The sequence below is a fragment of the Eublepharis macularius genome, chromosome 8 (genome assembly GCF_028583425.1).
Source record: "Eublepharis macularius isolate TG4126 chromosome 8, MPM_Emac_v1.0, whole genome shotgun sequence".
NCBI lineage: Eukaryota > Metazoa > Chordata > Lepidosauria > Squamata > Eublepharidae > Eublepharis > Eublepharis macularius.
In genome coordinates this window covers 37887996-37909486 of record NC_072797.1, presented here as the reverse complement: position 1 = coordinate 37909486, position 21491 = coordinate 37887996, and the positions used below count along the sequence as shown (strand labels likewise).

At 37.8% G+C, this 21491-nt stretch overlaps 1 protein-coding gene across 4 annotated transcripts in view; it reads right to left on the bottom strand.

Annotated features, from left to right (window-relative positions):
• Nucleotides 1-1034: 1034 nt before the first annotated feature.
• The window catches only part of PIK3R1 (phosphoinositide-3-kinase regulatory subunit 1), a 61399-nt gene continuing 40942 nt past the window's right edge, over nt 1035-21491 (bottom strand). For 2 of the 4 annotated variants that reach the window (XM_054986171.1, XM_054986172.1), the window contains 12 exons: nt 21220-21351; nt 19874-20075; nt 19693-19772; nt 9047-9149; nt 8416-8514; nt 8140-8320; nt 7460-7585; nt 5845-5987; nt 5542-5718; nt 5385-5453; nt 3597-3767; nt 1035-2379 (listed from right to left, as the gene is read on the bottom strand). In XM_054986171.1, coding sequence (XP_054842146.1) covers nt 2190-2379; nt 3597-3767; nt 5385-5453; nt 5542-5718; nt 5845-5987; nt 7460-7585; nt 8140-8320; nt 8416-8514; nt 9047-9149; nt 19693-19772; nt 19874-20075; nt 21220-21351 — 1673 coding nt within the window. In that variant the 3' untranslated portion in view covers nt 1035-2189. Of the gene's footprint in view, nt 2380-3596; nt 3768-5384; nt 5454-5541; nt 5719-5844; nt 5988-7459; nt 7586-8139; nt 8321-8415; nt 8515-9046; nt 9150-10388; nt 10745-12371; nt 12693-19692; nt 19773-19873; nt 20076-21219; nt 21352-21491 lie in introns of those variants that run through there. The other 2 variants (XM_054986174.1, XM_054986173.1) reach the window with 2 other exon arrangements.

Genomic DNA, 21491 nt, shown 5'->3' with positions numbered 1-21491 from the left:
AATAATTTGGCCACCAAAAATAATAATCAAAATAGAGCAAAATTCATCATATAACACCATGTTGTTATATTCTTGAGTGGTCTAAGGAGGAAGATATGGCCCAAAGAACACTGATGTAAGTTTGGGGTGATCTTTCCTCAACAAAAAGACTCCAAACCTGCTTCTTCCTGAGGCAATCTAGTGCAACAGGGATGGCTCTTGCACCTCAACTCCTACTGAAGCTATTCTTTAAGGACTATAAAATTCCCACTGGGTTTTTATGGCGGTTGAATTAAATCCTTCCACAGGTTGAAATAATGCACATTCTTTGAGAATGCAGACTATAAACAAAATCCTTTTGGCATCACTGATAATAAAAGAAGCATGCCAATTTATTCATCGTGTTACCAAATGAATAAAGTTATATCTACAAGAAGTCCTTAATGCTTCATTTTAAGAAGCATAAATTGCCAAAGGAGTCAAAACTATGTTAAAAGCCACTCCATAAGATCTGGGTTTTTTTTTACATTTGTATTAAACAATATTCCACTGTTCCTTAATGCTAACCTGTTAAATATAAAGGACATCCATTATGTTTATTCAGTTGTCCAAGAAATGCAGAATTTGGCTAAGTAATATAACACTGAGGTCTTCTGTTTCTTTCATTACATTTAACTACTGGTACCTGATTTAAAATTGCCCTTTCAAATGATAGCCCTCTTTTTCAGTTATTGAAAGAAAATGTCACAAAAAGAAGGCTTGTTCTTATTCTATATATTTTGCATACACAATTTAAATGAACATTTCAGTTATTCCATATGACATGGAAAATAACTTGATGCAATGTCTGGAATTGTTGGTTAATGTTCACTACTCTAGTAGCCAGTGCTTTCCATTTGTTTATCTGCGGCATTCATTATAAAATGTGCACCTCTCTTCTTCCAAATACAATTAAGCAGAACAGAAATGTAAAACTCTCTCTGAATAAAACATAGTGGGGTTCTATAATCGGAAGATATTTTTGAAACAATATTTTTGGACTCAGTGATACTTCGCAATGTTAATAAATTTTTTTATTGAATAAAGCAGCTTTGAAGCTTATCAGGCACTGCCCAACAAAATATTTAGTCAAGAAGGGAAATCATGAATTTTAACCTTGAGCAAGCAGCCCAATACTATATACAAAGGAAAATAAACCCCTGTAAAATAGTACATATGTTTAATTTTGAAGCCAACTTCTACTGGCATCCTGTACATTTCTTTTTTTAAAAAAGAGAACGAACAAAATGAAATTAACACACACACACACGCACACAAAATCAAGGACTAGTAGGGTGAGGGGATGCTTTGAGACAACGACGACAAAAAACCTTAGAAAGAAGCTTATCCTCTAGTTACACTTGAAACTGAAATACAGGCTATAGAAAATGAAGTATTGCATAGCAGTGTAAGGATTCAGCTTTTGGCGAAATAAAGAATGAAAACAGAATGAGTTTGGTATTGACAGTATCCACCTATGACAGTTAGTCATCCAGTACTATGTACATTTTATATACTGTATGCTGTAAAAAGTCCAGATTTTTAAGTCTTAAATATCTTCTTAAAACAGATTTTAAATGTCTAAACAAAAACACTTCCTGGCACTTCTGTCACCATGTTTGTTTCTCGGATAAACATATTCTCATCTTCAAAGTCTTTTTAAAGTGTCCCTTAAAAATGAAAGTGCCATTCTGCTACATATCATTCACCAGCAATCCACAACGCTGGGCATCTGCATCCACTGTGCACAGCTGTATCACCCAAGTCACTATTGAGAAACGTTGCTGCCATTTACGAGGGCCCAGGTGAACTTTGGGGTCTGCAGAGTTCCAATATTTGAGCTCTTAAAGCTTCTTAAAGAGATGGTCAACAAGCACCATGGTTAAAGGCCTCTATGTCCCTGCAGGGAGACTGGTGTAGCACTTCTCTCTGTTGCCACGTTTTCCTTTGCTTATTTTTTTAAAAAAGCACTTTAGAAATGTACATTCACAGCTCTCAACTGCAATCTCTCCCACTGCGATTGTGAAGAAGGCTTCAGTCCCATCTGAAGACAGACAGCTTTGACACGGCATCTCACACATGAACATTCTCTACCCAGAGGCCTCAAGACTGTTGAGTTATCTTTGTGGGTGTTTAATTAAAAAGAGACAAACCCCAGAGTATTCGCTTCTTCATCGCCTCTGTTGTGCATATACTGGATAGGCTAGTGTGACGTTGAGAGAGTCATTGTGCTGAACAAGCGACGTGTGTTGATAATGTAGCACCAGTTCTCTCAGTGTGTTGTACAAATTATATGGCTCTGCAAATCCATACCCAGTAGGTGTTTTGTTGATGACACAGTGCTTCACTTCACCATCCACTCTAGAAGGAGGGAGGAAAAAAAGACATTTTATTTATTGCTTTTTCCTTTATTATTAACTGTTCATTCAAATAAGTAAACAAACATATCCTTGGGTTCTTTGGGATTGCATAGCCTAAAATTAGTTCCAACCAATATTATTTTGTGACTTTTAAGTCCTTTCATAGATAGATAAAGCTCTCTCTTTGTGGCATTTCTTATCAAGGATTTCTTATTAATCTTTTTCAATTTAAAAGGCATTGTGTACCTCTGAGTCATCTGCTGAAAATGGGTCTCCTGTAAGCTCATACCAGACAATGTCTCCTCTACCAGGAGACTTACTCGCTGAGATTGGGATGAACACCCCTACAATTGTACCACTTCAGCCAGAACAGGGCTTCCAAAATTGTGTTTCAGGATCCCAGAATAAACTTCATGGGTATGTCATTAGGATGAGAATACTGGGGGTTGGATGTGTCCTAAAGACAACGGAGGAAAAGCAGATAACTGTATCCTGTCTTCAGTAGCCATGTGTGTCTAACTTGAAACTATTCAAAACCCAATTCTACCTGTGCTATAAATTCTTTAAAAGACAAGACAAATAGATAGGTACTCAGGTTTGAATTCTGACTAATCTCCATAGGGAGATAATTCAATAATTGCAGAAAGGGTGGAGAGCCATTGGGAACCCCTCTTTAATGATGCGGAGATAGCATCACTTAAAAGTTCGACTTCACTGACTTCAAATTCTATGGCGTATTTCAACAACATTTTGTTCTACTGTGCAAGTCAGAAAACTAGAGATGGGCACGAACCAAAATATGAACCACAGTTTGGCATGAACCAAGTTTGGCACGAACCAAGCAGTGGTTCGTGAACCAGCAGTTCATTAGAGCCCATTCCTGATGAACCACCACAAACTTTAGGCTGGTTCGTTTGGTTCATTTTTTGGTTCATTACTGCAGACAGCCTGGTGCTGATCAATCAGTTTCCTAGGCAACGGGGGATGGGCTTTCTGCAGACCTTCTGATGACCCAGAAGTGACGTTTTCACAAACTAAACGAACAGGTTTGCGAATTGGGGCAGGTTTGTGGTTCATGAAACATGACGAACCACGAACCGCCGGTTTGTTTTTTCCCCAGTTTGTGCCCATCTCTACAGAAAACTCTTAATAAAAATGGAGGAAAAGATAAGTTAGGATTGTTCATGCCACAGAAAAGACAAAAATGCTGATACATACACAACAGAGCAGGCATAGCAGCCCTGTTTGCTGCTCTCCCGAACAAGGAATGTTCCATCCCGTTTGCCACGTAGTAGATTTTCAGCTTGGCTTCTATTGATATTTCCTACATTCCACGTTCGCTCATCTTGATGGGGCAAATCCTCATCATCTTCCACCATAGAGTATTGACTAGTTAAAAAGCATCAACAAAAACTGTTTAATAACCAGACATAATTGTTCCAGATTTTAAAAGACTGTCCTCTCAGCAATCTTAAGTAATTTTTAATGAGGTCAAAGGTCAGTAATACTGTAGCTTTTAAATTCTGATGGGAAGCAAATAACTTCTTAACCCTTATTATCAAAACTGTATTTCAAAACTGGGAAAGAACAACTATTGATGCAGGCCATTGAGATTTGCAAGTCTACACAGCATTAAAAGCCTGCTGCTTCTGTTCAGAGTTTTGTTAAATAACTTGTTTTAAAAATATAATATGCCCATCGAGTTTGAATCCAATACTTCCAGTCTTGCCAATACCAATGGTATTTCCCTGATGCCAATGTTAAACATTAAAATAAAGGTGCTTTTTGGTTCATTAAAATACTATTATAGGTAACTGTTCAGGGAAATCACAAAAGAATTCTTACTGACCAAATACATATGTCCTGATGCATAATAACAAAACAGACTCACACACAAACAGAATGCCCCAAGCAATGCATTTTTTTTCATATAAACAGGGAACAAACCACACCAAACAATCTTATTTTTCAAGTGTTATTACAAAAATTATCTGTGGATTTCACTATTTTCTTTGTTTTGTTAGACAGAATGTCAGAATAGTCAGCAGCTGCATAATGAATACCCTTCGAAGAGGGCTACATGCAGTACCCAGGGTTTGAAGACTTGTGAAAGACTAGGGTCCTTACTAGAGATGGGCACGAACTGGAAAAAACAAACTGTGTGGTTCGTGGTTCGTTGCCTTTCACGAACCATGAACTTTCACAACCCTGCTCCGGTTCACGAATCAGTTCATTTTGGTTCGTGAAAACCTCACATCCAGGTCAGCAAACCGTCACTTCTGAATCAGCAAAAGGTCACTTCCGGGTCAACAGAAGATCTGCAGGAAGTCCATCTCCTGTTGCCTAGGAAACTGATTGATCGGCACCAGTCTGTCTGCAGTGACAAACCAAAAAATGAACCAAACGAACCAGCCTAAAGTTCGTGACAGTTCATCAGAAATGGGCTCTGATGAACCACTGGTTCGCGAACCATGAACCGGCCTGGTTCATCACAAACTTTGGCTTGTATTTTGATTCGTGCCCATCTCTAGTCCTTACATAGTGTCTATGACACACATGCAAGAGCCATATGCACAATAAAGAATCCCGTGCCTGCTCTGACCACTTCCTTTTGTTGAAGAGGACAGGAAGTGCCACACAGTATCTTTTGAGGTGAGGCATCTACAGATGACCAGAATTAAATGAAGAACAATAATAGTCTCCTGCACTTGAATTCATGGAGAATTTGATGTGAAGAAGAAAATCTGCCTTATTATTCGAGCCTATAGATAGGCAAAAAGTACAGGCTGTGGTATCATGTTAAGGACAGAGTTGGAATTCTAGCTTCCAGGTTTTGCTCTAATCATCTAAGACTGAATTATTACTTTCCTATGGCACAAAACTGAACCTTTGAGGCCAAAGCTAACTTTCCCAGTGATACTATATATCACAGATTTATCACTGAAAACTCGTGGAAATAGAATTTAGCTGAGATACCAGAACCATTCAAAGTCATGGAATACTTACTCTTCCGTATTTTCATTCCCAAGCCATTCGTTCAATTTCTTTTGCCGAACACCCTTCTGAGTCAACCACCTGAAAAAACATTTTTGAAGACAATTATGGTAGTATTCATAAAAATGGAATATTATTTAAAAAGGTCTACCAATTCATAGCTACTTACATCAAGTACTGATCCCTTGTCTTTCGGAGTTGTATAAGGTCTGGTTTAATGCTGTTCATGCGTTTATCAATCTCTCTATATTCAGCAGCTTGCTTCTTTAAATCTTCTTCCAGTCTACGCCGGCTATCCACGATTTCACTGATTCGAGATTTCAGCTTTTCATAGTTGTGCATAATTCTGGAGAATAGATTTTGGGGTGTTATACTCTGGTCAGATAGTAAGGATTCATAATTTATAAGGAAAGTGTCATTCTTTTAGATTGTTTGGTATTTTAAATCTACAATCTTCAGCACTGCTACTAACCTTTGTATTTCTTTCTCGTTCCCCTCCCGTTTAAATTTTTCTATGTATTCTTTGCTGTATCTTTCCTGTGTTTGGCACTGCTCTTCAAATATTTTTATGGTTTCATTAAATGCCTCAATGGCAGTTCTTTTCATCTGAATTTCCTGAAAGAGAAAAAAATTGATCTTCAGTTACAGCAAAACTCAAAAGTAATTACTATCCAATATTGGTAATATGGTTGTGGGAGGTTTTTAATGAACAGAAAAGCAGCATGAGTATTTAGTTGCCTATCTATCTTTCCAAACCATGAAAGACTATTTTTGATAATCACTCAACTAGCCCAAAGAATTTTTTTTTCAAAATAGGGATGTTTTTATCACTTCTTCCACTCACTCCAAAGCAGTCGGTAATATGGCATGACTGTGTACTGAAGGAAAACTCAAAAATCCAATCAGCACACCCAAGAAAAGTAAGATTCCAGTCCTTGTACTAGTCAATGAACCATATGGAGACACCTTAAATATATAGTTAACATTAATTTTAATTGTATAATGACAATATTCCAATACTAGGTTGAGCCAAGTGATTAGATTTTCCAACTTTAGTCAAACAGTTTTCACACAAACTCTTGAAGAGTTATTTATTTCTGAAAGAATGACTTCTTTAGGCTTTCCTTATCTGTTAAATTTTTTATCCATCACTTCCTCTAAGGAGCTTACAGTTCTTCATTTTATCATTACCAGTTTTACAAGGTACATGAGACTTGAGTGTGTGACTGGTCATGTTTCATGGCTGAATGGGGATTTGAACCTGGACCTCCCAGATTCTAGTATGGCTCTCCAACATCAAGGAAAGGTTTTGGCCTCTGTCCCATTTACTGGACATTCAGGGCAACTGATTGATAACAGTGTAAAACAGGATGCTGGCCGAGATGGACCATATAAGTTCTCACATTCCTTTTGGAGGGTTTAACAACAGACATCAAGAGTATTAACATTTCAGATGGCTTTCATACTGTGTATTTTTGTTAAGAGTTAATGACAAAGTCCTCATCAACCAAGTATAGTTAAATCACAATAAGAACTGGATGTACAAACAAAAATCAGCTTCAGGGTTAAGAATCAGAACTTAAAATACCTATATATATAAATTCACCCTGTTATCTATCTTATCATGCTATCCTCAAAATTCCACACACACACATAAAACAAACCCAGGTCCACTACAAGTCTCAACCAAACACATGTTAAATATGGTTGTTAATTTTCCTCCTGTAGCCAGCTGTTCTGAGCAAACACTCTATTATTTTTAAAGTTGTCAATAAAAATATGCCATTGTGATAGAAGATATCAGAGGATACAACACCTGTTAAGCACATGAGTACTCAGCATATGGAGTACCTACAAGAGTTGATTCTCTGACACTAGCTTCTACTGTTGGTTTAGAAATCAAAGCAATTAACCTGTCAGCTTTAAAGCAATTTTCTCAAAGCTCAACTTAGCAATCTGGGTCAAAATCTTTGGAATGTCAAGACCTCAAAACTTTAACCTCAAAATACTGTCAATATCAACTGTACTGAACAGGATGGGCCCTGCTCCAGTGAAGAGCTCTTACGTCAACATTCAACACTGCTCACCTGAGATGTTCTTGTGTAGTCTTCATACAGCCTGTCATACTCTCTATTCTTCTCTTGGAACTGGATGTTATATTCATGTAATTTCTTTCCCACTGCTTCAATACTATCCTCTTTAACCACTTGATCCTGGAATGATAAACAAATAGGAATACATCCAATCAAGATGTGGCTTCTTAGAGAGTATTAATATCTAGCCGATAGCACTAATTAAGTTATTATTTGCAAAGAGGACTGCATTCTGTACATAACAGAATATATTGGTGATGATAAGGATGATGCCAGCATCACAAGCAGAGGATACACTTATTGTGTAATGTACTTTGTAGTCAAGGGGCTACTTCATAACAAGCAATGGTAGCCTCTTACCTCTAAAGTTAACTATAAACCTTTATAACATTTAAGTTTTTACAGGACTCTTTTGTGTGTTTGCTACAACAGATTAATATAACTACTTTCCTGAAATGCTATAATATACAAACAACTCTCTCACTGAGAATTGTTCATTGATTCACAGGAGTTATTGTCTAGTGAGAATCATACACAGCACTTAAGCATAGAAAGAACGTTTTTAAAGGCCTTTAAATTCCAAATTCCTCAGATATTAAAGTCTACTTGCCAGAAGCTAATGTTACAGTGCTACTGTACTCAAGCAGAAGAAGAAGAAAGAATATATTCTTTACCTGTTGATATTTGGATACTGGGTAAAGCAATTTAACATCAAGTTTTGGATTATACTGGGCTAAAGACTCATTTCGGTAGTGGTTTATTAGCTCAACCACAGAATTGAACGTTAATGGATCAGAAAACCCATATTTTCCATCTCGGTGAAATATTTTAATTAATTTATTATTTCCTCCCTTCCTGTAAAAAAAATGAAAAAAGAGGCAGCCACATTTATACCCAATTCTTTGCTTAAATGCAAGACTTAAATAATAATCTGATTGAATTCTCCTTACCGTAATGTAAGTGTATAGTCTCCATGCATTTTGGTGGAGGCATCTCGTACCAAGAAGGTACCATCAGCAGTGTCGCGAAGCTTCTCATTTACTTCCTCCCTATGATGGAACCACAAATATTTGGTTTAGAACCAGACTTCTAATAATACTAGCCTTCAATTAAAGGCATAATTTCTTCAAATTAGCATTTTAAAAATCTACACAGCAAAAGTGAAGCAAAAGGCTTCACATGAACTCTCATACTTTACTTTCTGCACTAAAACATCCTGCCCGATACCATTATTCTGCTGGAAAAGTTTTCTTCCTACTTGTCAGAGAAGTGTGTTCAAAGGGAGAACTCGGTGGTAGTCTACTTCCTCCATATACCATAAAAGGTACAAAATCTGGACACATACAATAGAGTATGCTACAAGTACCATTTTGTATTGCATTGTAGCCTACCTACTAGAGTTTTAGTTTGAGATATAAAATGTGCCAGTACTTGTGATGTGTTTGCAAACTGTCAACTGTAGTAAATGCAGAGAGAAATTTCATCACTTCACTTTGTTATATTTTATATTCCTAACATTTTTGTTACATTTAAATAGAATGTATACTAAGAAAATGCATAAATTTTAATTGATATCCTTACCTTGAGATATCTCCCCAGTACCATTCAGCATCTTGCAGAGACATGTTGTTATTCATACCATTATTTGTTACAGTATTTGGTTTTGGAGGTTTAGGAGGCAGTGCTGCAAATGATCAGAAATCATATTTGTAGCCTATCTGTACATATGGTAAATAACGCTTTAGTAACAAATCTATTTTCTGTTAAAATTACTGCAGATTTGATTTGTTATTTAAGATCAACTACGTTTTAAAAATTTCCCTTCCCTTCTACAGAGAAGCAGAAAACAAAAATCATTCCACAGTAAGCAGATCATAAACTACCACATGTATTGTAGTTACTTAAAAGTCTTGCGTTTCTGCCAAGAACTGCTCCTCCCCCTGCCCTCTATATTTTACAAATTGCAATTTGTTCTTAAGAGATACAAACTGAAGTTTGTTTGTTTCATAAAATGATACAAAGATGTTAATACAAATGAGAGAAAATGAAGATAAAAGTATATTCCCCCCCCCCCGCCTCCATTTGATCATCTAGGAAGAATTATTTTACTTTCTAGCTCCAGCACTGCTGTGCCGGATCAGCAAATCCACAACATGTTTGTACATTTTAGGAAAGGAACTGGGTTTCTATGATCCTCTGCATTTTCTACAATGATCTGCCAAAAAGAAAATACTTTAAGGAATCCATCTGTGACCCAAATAGTCCTAGAATTAATCTTAGCATTCTGTAGGATAAAACTTCCAAATGGCAAGTGATTATAAAAACCACATCCCTTTTGCTCAGTGTCAAAGCTGAATACCATTGAGCGCAGGAAAAGATACTGCAGCATTCCTGATTTACCAGCAAAGGGGAACAAAACTGGAATCAGTATATTTTTTAAATTCACCAAGCTTTTATACTTAACCCTGTTTATATACTTCAATGCATACACAAAATAGACATTTCAAAATGAATGCTATATTTTCATAGATTCAGTGTAGTCTAATAATCTTCATATCCTATGCTAAATGACTGCAAGTAAAAACAGTTAAACCTAACAATTATAACTAACAGTTCCCAGCAATTTAGAATAACGGCACTGTTTTTAAATATGAGCCTTTTATAGAATCTTGTATCTGGCATAATGCAGAAAAAGCTGCTCTGTTTTTACTCTTATAACAAATATACCTACGGAGGAGATAAGAGAAATCACAGGACTATAGATTATTAAGCAAGCCAAAAGAAATTTTACACAATAACCTTTACTGACTGCTTCTTCCATTCAGTAAAACACAATTCAATTCAATGACAAAAAGCCTAAAAAATCTGACTCTTCTACAGCAGCAGAATAGGCTAGCCTTAAAAAATAACACTGCAGTATTACCTGGTGGGTCCATTTCTATGTAAAACATCAAATCCGTGCCACAATTTATATCTGTCCTGGGATAGTCTATGTCCAGTTCTTCCATGTTCCAGACACTGTTGTACATTATCAGCGAGCAAGCTCAGTTAAAAGGAAACTGTCAAGATCTCTTTGTAATGGTGTCTTGGAATTCATTTTAAAACCTATAAGGGGCTGCACTGTAACCTATTACATCATAATCCCTAGCCAATCGTGTCAAAAATAATGTCACTGGACCACTCCTGTTTCATCATTTTCATTCTTCATTGTTAATGTTATAACAATGGTCATTTCATTAAAAAAAAAACAGTTAACAGAACTGTGATCGGCACCTGACCTTATTCAGAAGACTGAATATATTCTCATTCTACACTGCTGTCTCTCTCCTTCCCCATCCCCGCCCCCCCCTTAATCTTTTCTGTCTGCAGCTTGGTACATTCCACTGCTGGCAGGTTGACAAAAGGCTGATATGCTGCAGCAGGAAGCATTTTCTTTCTATACAGTAGATTTCTTGGTTCACAGAGACAGATCACTTCTCAGCCAAAGCATTCCACAGCGCATACCTAGTAGGGGTTACTGACTGAAACCTTTTTATGCATGTTTTGGATTCCCTGTGCGTGTGCTTCATAAAGAAGGGCAGGAAGCTTCAAATATCTTGCAAAATGCCCATTCTGTGCACTTTTACGTTTTGGAGACTTTAAAAGTCACAGTGCTTTGTGCTGTTGTTAGCACTATACCCATAAGGGATGCTGTTGCTAACTGTTGCTAACACACAATTCTTATACTAAATCATATACTAAGTGTTTTCAGTTTGAAATCTAGTCTTGCGGTATTAAGTGCCACTCAAACTTTATTCAGAACAACAAAAACCTCTACATTACAATGAGTTAAAACTGAATAATATCCTGATAATTAAATCACACTCCTAACTATTAAATGTCTAGCAAAATGCTGAAGTATATTTCAGTTTGCTTGGTCTGGCAGGTTTTTTCAACCTGCTTTCTTTAGAGCATCTGCCATTTTGGCAATTCCTAAAGAGCAAAGATTCTTCTATCAACCTTCTCTCTCAGAATTTTCCCACTCAAATGAAATGAACTAAAAGATCATCTCCTGCTCAACCTCCTCAGAAGGATCCTTTTCACTACAGACTTTAAAAAGTGGCACCTGCAGGAAGCCATACATTAAAGCACCAACACACTATCAACTTGTTAGAATCACTCACGTCACACAGAATTACTGGACAGGCACTACAAGGGAACATGTAGAGCAAAAGATCACAAATCAAATTATTCACATCTCCTAAATGCTATGCAAATGAACAGTCTCTTGGCCATTTTTATCTTTTGAGACAAGTACTAGCGTGAAAGGGGGAAAACACACATGCCGTCCTGCTTAAACTCATCCTAAAGTAGCCTCTCACCCTATCCATTTAGGTGGACATGTTCCAGAGATTCCTTCCATTTGCTTCGCGTAACAAGACACTTCAGACAGTCCTAGACACAAGTCCAAACATTGAACTTGAGGGTTTAGCCCACCTGCTATCCAAATAGCTGTGTTGCCAAGGTACATCGCTTAAATTAGGATAGGAAAGACACAAAGCATATAAAGCTAGCTACCACAGTCCAACAAGGCAGCTTTTGCAGTTTTATTTGCATATATTCAATAGCAAAAGAGGGGGGGGGGGAAAGAGCTCTCTTATTAAGATTCTACTACTGGCTAAATTCTGGACAGTCACACTTGTATGATCAGGTTACTGCTCAACCCAAACTAGTCTAGCTTGCTGTAATACCATGTGGCAAACCAGAACAGGCAAGACATTGACAGACAGGTGATTTTCCACTGTTCCAGCATACTCTGGACAGGTATCAATTTTCATTCCTCCACATTTTTTACTCCCCCACCGCACCCCACCCTGTTCTCTGTTCTTTAGACTGTAAAAATATAGCCAAACTAAAAGTTACTTACTTTGTAAACTGTGCATGGCACACGGTAACACTTTAAATACTTGTATCCAACAATCTAAAATTCCAGATTGGAGGTGGTCTCCGTCCACCTCCGTAGAGTTAAAAAAAAAAAAATTAAAAAAGCAAGAACATACACTCTCCTTGTAACAGAAGAGAAAAGTAGCTCTGAAACGATAACCTATTCCTCTACTTCCTTAAATCCAGAAGGAAAGCGGCAGCATGCAAAATCAGGAAAAAAAAAACCCCAACTCCTCCTGCTTCGAAAGAATCAGCCTCTGTGCTCTCTGAGGCTATCAGCTCATTTCTGTTTCATCACTGATTTTAGCAATGTTTTTTTTAAAAAGTCCGCAGTAGCTTGCACGTCTCTTCGAGATAAAGATCTGTTTCATGATTAACTCGGGCAGGTTCAAATATTTGCTGAGCAAGGCATTTTAGGTGGGGGAAGGGAACTGGAGTCAAAGTCAGAGTTGTCATCGGCTAACAAGTGGTCAATGCAAGACTAACCAGTCTCATTTTAGCCAAGTAAATGAGAAGGCCATTGTAAGTGGCCTTAAAATAGCCTCTGTAACTGGCTGCTGCATGCAGTATTGAAGTAGATGACTGTCAAGAAAAGCATTATGAGCAGCCAAATACAGGAAGTGGCTGAGCTAGTTCAGAGGAAAAAAAATAGAATGAAAGCCTTCCTTGTAAACCTCTCTGCCTCCCAGAACCCACAACTGCTGAAGAAACTTCTTAGCATTCACTCCACCACCTCCCACACACTTTCACTGGACCACAGCAACAGGTGTGTTGTTGAAGACCCATAAAACGAAGACCTGTACTGCTGAGTCGAATTAAAAATAATGTGCCCCCCCTCCCAAAATGTCTGCTAGCTTTAGTTTGATAAGATGACCGCTACTGAATTTCCAATTAAGTTCAGCAAGATCATTCTTTTTGTGTGGTGTCATCGGCATTGCGCAAGGTCAGTTTCTGACCTAAAAGAGTTAGGTCAAATCAATTTTGCTGCTTTTAGGGAGGGAGGTGTGCACATGGATGAAGGATGAAAGAAATTAAATCTGGGGATGTTTCCTCACTACATCTGTAACTCTCAAAGATCTATATAAATGAATAAAAAGCCCACAGTAAGGTTGCAGAGCACAGTATGTTGCATAAGTGCCCTGCATGGGAGACCTCCTGAAAACCCCTTATTTGCCTGGAATTCCATGATGGAAGAACGATGGAATATAAATGTGATGCAATTCAGTTAATTAATAAATAAAGTCTTCAGTAAACAAAGGAGCAAACATAACTCCTCTTAATTCTTATGAAAAATAACTGCTGAACTGGTTTCACAGGTCAGATAATGTACACACAAAGGAATTCAGTATGTAAAAATGTGTTGTTTTAGTTGCATCTACTGCCATCTTTGGATTGTGCTGTTCTTGGCTGAACTCTTGCTGGTATCATTCAATGGTGCTGGTTGGGGAGGGGGACGAAGGTGGGTATGAGAAGAGAGGACAGAAGTGAACTGGAGGCCTACCTATACTTGTTTGATTCCTCAGTATTTACAGGAAGTGAGATCTATCTACACTTTGATTCAAGGTCCTATGCTTTTTGCCTTCCTTATTTTGATCACCAAAGGGGATAATCTATTATGGATATGTAGCTTTCTTTTTGTAACTGGTTGGGGACTTGGGCATGGGCAGTGGCAGCTTCCTAAAGAGGTCCATTACCAAGAAAAGCATGGGCATTAACCTGAGGAAGAGCCAATACTTAAGTGCAGCAGTTATCTACCTGCATAGACAATGTCTTGCATCCTTCTCCTCCCAATTTTTTGCCTGCAGCTAGACTGGGTGCTACAGCTATGTCACTCGAGGCCCAGCCCTCTAGCCACCAAACTGCTTGTATAGCTGCTGGTTCAATAAAGCTGTGTCCTGCTTTCACCCCAGCACCGTGTTTGCTCTTTTTCTTCTTCCCTGTTCCCACTATGGGTACAAACTGAACTTTTGTTCTTATTCATACAGAAGAAAGTGTTAGGAAAGAACATTAGATTTTCATTGGTTATTAGGTTTATTATAAGGTTTTCATAAAGAATGTGTAAAGATTTGGTAGCTAATGAGCATCCTAGCAGTTGTTTTGTTTTTGGTTTTAAGTGTTACCGTAGCCTATTCACATGCCTCGTGGAACCTGCTTTGACATCTCGTGATATTCTGCTTATGCAACAGGTGCTATCCTCTTTCCTAAGCACATACTTGCAGGCCTGTGACTAGGCTGTACACGAATGGCATCAAGAGATACAAATAATCCATGAAATCCTGAAACGGGGCAGATTCAGGCTTTTGGGAGATGATAGTTTGTTATGCTTTCCCACATCCACTTGCTTTTGACTACAGAAGACATAGCTGCTGACCACTGCAGAAACTAACTACTGACTTTTTAAAACAAGAAACAGAAAAATAACCAGGGGAATCATTTGTATTTCCTACTTGAAAACAGATCAAGTACTACAATGATAACTTAAATTGTTTATCTCATTCCAGAAACTGCTCTTAATTGCAGATACTTGTAGGCCCTAGTATTTCTTTATGCTTTAATGATCAATGAAAACACGAATTTCCATTCTTTTCCCCCCCAAGACATACAGGGATTTTATCTGGAATCAATACATTTCCACAGATTTATGGTAGCAACAAAGCAAACAGCAGCAGGGACCCAATCAAGCCCATAACCTAAACACAGCAACGTGCACATATGCCTTTGCCTGTGTGGGAAGAGGAGCTGCAATAAGATTCCCACTTCTGAACCAGATCCAGGGACAGTCTGGATTGTGCCCTGCGTTAGCATCTTGTTCAATCTTTCTTGGTTTTTACAAAATCAAATTTTCCTCATGACTTGCATAATTGGTTTTGATATGCAGTAGATGGTGCTTGAGAACCCAGTTACCAAACCATTTAAAGGCAGATAGCTGAGTGTACAGATAATTGCAGAGACTGTCTGCATGACCACATATATTATACAGTTTACATCAAAAGGAACTGAGTTCCCACATGTGAAATAAAAAGTTATTGACAAAATGTGGGATTCAGTAATGCATTTTAAAACATTTTTAAAAACATTTTATTTGTTAAAAATTGCATGTAACCTCTTAATTATTACTATTAGCTTAGGAAGGGAGCCCTCTGCTGGACAAATATTAGACTGAATACTGGTTTAAAGTACGAGCAAAAAAAACCCAAACTATTTTTGCCATTACAATATGTTATATGCCAAATCATTCAGTTGTTATTTCTTGAAGTAGTATGAAATAGTATTTGCATGATCAAGATTTACACTGAAATCTCAAGGCATATTATCACTTCATAATGTACTTAAAAGATTCTGTAATAACGAGTGCCATATTCTTATTCAATCACTGTATTCGTTATTAAACTTTTACTGCTTAACTAAATTAATTTAAAATTCATAAAACATATCAATTTATCCATTTTTCAAAAATATATGAAAAAATTGGTATATTGATAGTCCCCTCAGCTATAGCATAGCTACAGAAGCTTCTTATTGTTAAAACACAGCATTTATTCATGACTGATTTTGATGACGACAGATTTAACTTTCAATTGGTTACGATGGAATACAGTGAAACAACTTGCTGAATTGCCAATAACGGATTGACAAATAGTCAAACTGATAGCTGGAAAACTGATTCTCTATTTACAACTGGTAAACAGGGTATCAGCCAAAATGGTGAGTAGAGATGGGCACAAAACAGAACACGAACCAAAAAGAACCACAAACCAGCGGTTCGTGGAAGCTCCTTTTCACAAACTTCCGAACTGGTCTGCTGGTTTGTTTGGTTCATTTTAAAGCAATGCCCCTTTCTGCTTGGAGTGGCAGGGAAATGGCCATTTAAACTGCAGGTGGGGCTTGGGCTGGCCGGCAGGGAACTCCTGGCCGGCGAGCCAAGCCCCACTGTTTAAATGATCAGCTGCTTGTCAGGGATCTCCCTGAAAAGCAGCTGATCCATGGGTTTAAATGCGCCTTTCCATGCTGCTGCATGGAAAGGGGCATTTACACCCCACGAATGACAAACCACAAACCGGTTCGCGAACTTGCCCCAGTTTGTGGAAGTTTGTGGTTCGTGAAAACGCACAAACCACGAACCACACAGTTCATTTTTTTCACGGTTCGTGCCCACCTCTAATTGTGAGTATTCCAGCATCCTTTAAAAAAACACTGATTTCCTCCTTGCTTTTCTCTGGCAATTCTGACCTCAACCACATAAAACTCTGTTACCGACTACAAACATATAGCTCATTTTTGTAGAAGAGGAAGTCCATAAGAAAGTTCTGTAACATATACATTACAAGTAAATTAACCTATGTATCACCTTAATATACCACAGAGCCTCAAGTCCCTACACCAGTTTGGTGTAATGATTAAGACTGTGGGACTCTAATCTGGAGAACCAGGTTTGATTCCCTACTCCTCTGCTTGAAGCCGGCTTGGTGACCTTGGGTCAGTCACTGCTTCTAGGAGCTCTCTCAGCCCTACCCAACTCACAGGGTGATTATTGTTGTGGGAATAACAATGACATACTTTGTAAACAGCTCTGAACGGCGATATATGAATCGAATGTTATTATGTTATTATACATGAAACATTCTGCTACTCGTGTAAGGTAATGGTAAAGTCACTAAACACATGGAGTTCCAATTATGTACCAAAGCTGCTGAATAGTGTACATTTTCTTCACTTTGGTTCAACATGTTTGTAATGCTGAATGCATACCATTTATATAAAATGTTTCAACTGTTCAAACCCCTTCATATAAAGGCTGTCACTCAGCTAATCAACTAAGATTATTTTTGTAATCAATGAATTAACTGATTAAATTTACATAAACAGTGCAGGATTAGAGTCCAGTGGCACCTTAGACACCAACAAGATTTTTCAAAGGTGTATGCTTTCAAGAGTCAAAGCTCACTTCTTTGGATACCTGTATCTCAAGAAGGAAGCTTTGACTCCTAAAAGCTTATACTCTTGAAGAATATTGTTTGTATTTAAGGTGCCATTGGACTCAAACCCTGCTATTCCACGGCAGACCATGTAATTAATGTATGGTCCCCAATACTGACACCCAGACAGTGGTATTACAGTGGTATTGTTTTCTAAAATGGCATCTCCATATATATCTGATTTAAATTCTGCTCCTGATTAAGGCCAATACTGCCATCTGTTTCCAAATCATGGTTTACCTTGTTTGAATGATAGGCATGGCAAATTGTCATTAAAAACTGTTTGCATTTATGTGGTCAGCAATCAGTGGAAGGTGCTATACACTATATATTAGATTACTCAAAATGCAGAGATTTTTTCAGACGCTGTTCAAACAAATGCCTAAGAAAATCTGCTATTCAAAAATTAAAACCTTGTAATACACGAGAGTAGCACACATGTCTGCTGCTCCAGAAATATGTCTCCAGAAAAACTAAATACAATTTAGAGACCATTTATTTTAAACTGAGTGTCTCTATCCTCTTCTTTTCACTGTGTTTGTTTTGGAATGTATCTATCTTTATTTATTTAACATATTTCTTCTTAACTGACCCATTAAACCAATATTTTTTCATATGTGAAATTTTTGCTTTCATTCATATACTGTGATGGCCTTCAATGATGGCCTGGATAATAATGGGTGTGGAGTGAAAACTGTGGTTAGTTTTACAGCTTACCTAGGAATATGAAGGCTGAGGTTAGTCTTGAAACCAACTCACTGGACTTGCTACACTATTTCTGCTGATGTATAGAGCTATAAGAAAATCAGGGCAAGATTCAAATCCAGGAGCACCTTAAAGACCAGAGAGATTTACCAGAGCATAAGCATTCACGAGGGAAGCTTCCTTTGTCAGATACATGTAGGAAGGGAGATCCCCGAGTCTTTGTATCTCAATCAGAAGGTGGGAGGAATCTTGTAAAGAAGGGAGTCAATCCAAAATGTAATCAGTATGATTAGAGCAGGGAAGAAATGCAAAAAAAAAATAGCATCTGTAGTGAGATAAGAATGCTACGTCTCCTTATTCAGCCTGGGGGGGGGGGGTGTCCATTGTTCTGAATCTGTGAATAAACTCAGTCTCAGCTATCTCCTTGAAGGGAGCTCGCTGGGTATCCTTGGGCTAGTCACATATTTTCAGCCTAACTTATCTTTGCAGGGTTGTTGTGAGGGGCAAAAATGGAGGAGGATAATGATGTAAGTCGCTCTTGATCCCCACTGGGGAGAAATGAAGGGTATAAATGAAGTAAAGCAAAGTAGATCTTGAAAGGTTATACACTGGAAATTCTCATTGGTCTTTAAGGTGCTACTGGACTTGAATCCTGCTCTTCTAATGCTGACCAACAAACCTACGCACTTGAAATTTAAGACAATAAGGGAAGTGCATGTAGAAGACTATTAAAACTTATCTAAGGTCTAAGTTACATCAAATGTTTATGTGTGTGTTTAAAACTATGAGACAGCTCTTTCTCCAACCAGCCCTTCTCCTCTTCTTATCAAGGGCCACATGACACATTTAATTACAAAGAATGCATTCAGACAGGCCTTGCCTTTAGCCAGTGCATTGTCACTACAATCATCTCATGGTTAGAGGCTCCGGCACCACCTACTCCTGCATGAGAACAGTTGTCCTATTTATTATTATGTAAAGAGCTCATGAACTCGGCTCAGAGTTCACGAGTTCAGCAGAAAGTAGGGTAATTACTTTCACACAACATCAGAGCCTATTGACAAGGCTATAGATAATTTGTGTATGAATACAGTTAAATATGCAACCACAACCCCTCCATGGCTGCTCTCAGTTATGTTCTGTATACTAAAGAGTGATATAATCCATTACTGCTTATAGTTAATGGGGCTTAGTTTCAGCCAGGACTCACTAGAGGTTAGCCCTACATCTGTTTTCCAGTACCAGAGCTCTGTCCCACAGTACTACTACTACTACTACTACCACTACTACTACTACTACTACTAATAATAATAAAGGAGTGCCTCTAAGTACATGCAGAGACAATGAGTAGGGAACTTCCAGTGTGATTTTGCAAGGAGGCAAAGTCTGCTTGCTGTAGGAAGCAATGTATGATATATACTACTAACATTTGTCCTGTACAAATTCCATTGAATTAGATTTAGATGGACATTTCTCACATATCACAAACAGAGTAAAATGATACACGTACAATTAAAATCTTTCTGAGAAATAACTGGCATAATGCTTTTTTTTTTTTACAAGATCACACATCTTAACGTTTGCTATAGATTAATACCATTTCCAAAATCTAGATTGCCTTACCTGGGGCAGGTTGTCTCTCGTTCCATTCATTTGTAATTAACAGTTCCAACATCTTGATGTGGTATTCAATATTGTCAGCGCTATAAAAAAAATTGCATATATTATAATAATAATGTGAATTAAATATTCTAGATAATAATTTGAATTAAATAATCATCAGATATATGTACACATATCTCACCTTGCTACCTGGGACCTGAACAGCAGAGTGCTAAAAATTTCAGCCAATGATCTTGCATTCAAAAGATTTTTGGCAGAACTCTGACAAAGTCTGGAGAAATGTTTGAGCAGATATTGGAGGGTGAGCCAATACTGTTGAGGTATATTAGATGATCTGATGAGCCTCTTCAGCACCTGAGCAGAGTCCTCTGAGTTCTGCGCTTCTGCAAAGAAAGATGTGCACCCTGTTGAGCTTTCAGTCACCAAACAGACAAAGTTTTTACGGGGGGGGGGGGATTTCACTCCAAGAAAGACACACAAGCGTCTTTTTTTTCTTTTATAAACCAAAATTTTAGAGGGAACAAAGGAAAAATCACCTTAACAAATGACAAATCGAAAGAGAAGAATCACTTGGTGAAAACTGCAAAATGTTCAACATGTGCTGATAGATATCTGTCTTCTGTTCAGCATCGCACATCATTGGGTAATTCTGAGATGTAGCACATAAGCTTCAGGGTTACACTGCAATAATATCCTTTCCCTGCAGCTTTCAATTGAATAGGAACCTGGTCACTCAAAAGGATTTCAAGTCCACTACCTAAAATAATTATTACAACTGGCAAGTTTTATCTATGTGTATTTATTTCACTGTATTTGATCATTGCCAATGGACTTCAGATCCTTGTGTCTACTTTGCAAGTGCTGATAAAAGGTTAACAATTAGCTATTTCTTCATACAGACAAATCCTTGGTATGTTAAATTGTATTTGTACAGATACTGTACTTAGTAAGGTACACCAAGTTCTTAACATTAATGGTTATTTGCACATTATGCTTTTCAGATGTACATCTAAAAAAATGTTAAGGTGTATTCATTCATAACACATTTCAACCATAAGTATCATAAAGATCCTCAGGGTTCAAATAATATATCTGACACTTATGTAAGGCTCCTCTTTAGGGTAGCTCATTGGGTAGCTCTTTTGGGTCCTCTGTATCGTATCTAATATGCTATGTTTATTCAGATTTCTAGTTCATTGTTTATAAAATGTGTCATTACATTGATTGTGCAAAGTTTGCGCCAAGTAGCACCTTAAAGACCAGTAAGAGGGTGTTTTTTTTGGTCTTTAAGGTGCTCCTGGGTTTGAACTTTGCCCAGCTACTGCAGACAGGCACGGCTATCAACATGGAACAATCCATTTGGCTTGTACTGACTTATGCTTTGTAAGTCACTTATGCTTTGAGTCTCTGTGAGAAAGGTGGACTATAAATAAAAAAGAAATAAATACTGTCGCCAAATCCCTGTGCTATTGATTCTCAGGACTCAGGAAGACAATTCTGTGCTGAGGAGTACTCTTTTATTCTTACCTTGTGCTGTGGAAATCAGTTCAGTGTAAACAGATGCTGGAATGACAGGATTTGGCAGGTCCAAAAAGTACCTCTTCAAAGCATCTTGTAAAATCTGCAGATCAATGGCATCAAAATCCACTGTCGAAACATCTGGAAAGAAAATAAAACACTATGCTTTGATGTATTGTCGAAGGCTTTCACGGCCGGAGAACGATGGTTGTTGTGGGTTTTCCGGGCTGTATTGCCGTGGTCTTGGCATTATAGTTCCTGAACGTTTCGCCAGCAGCTGG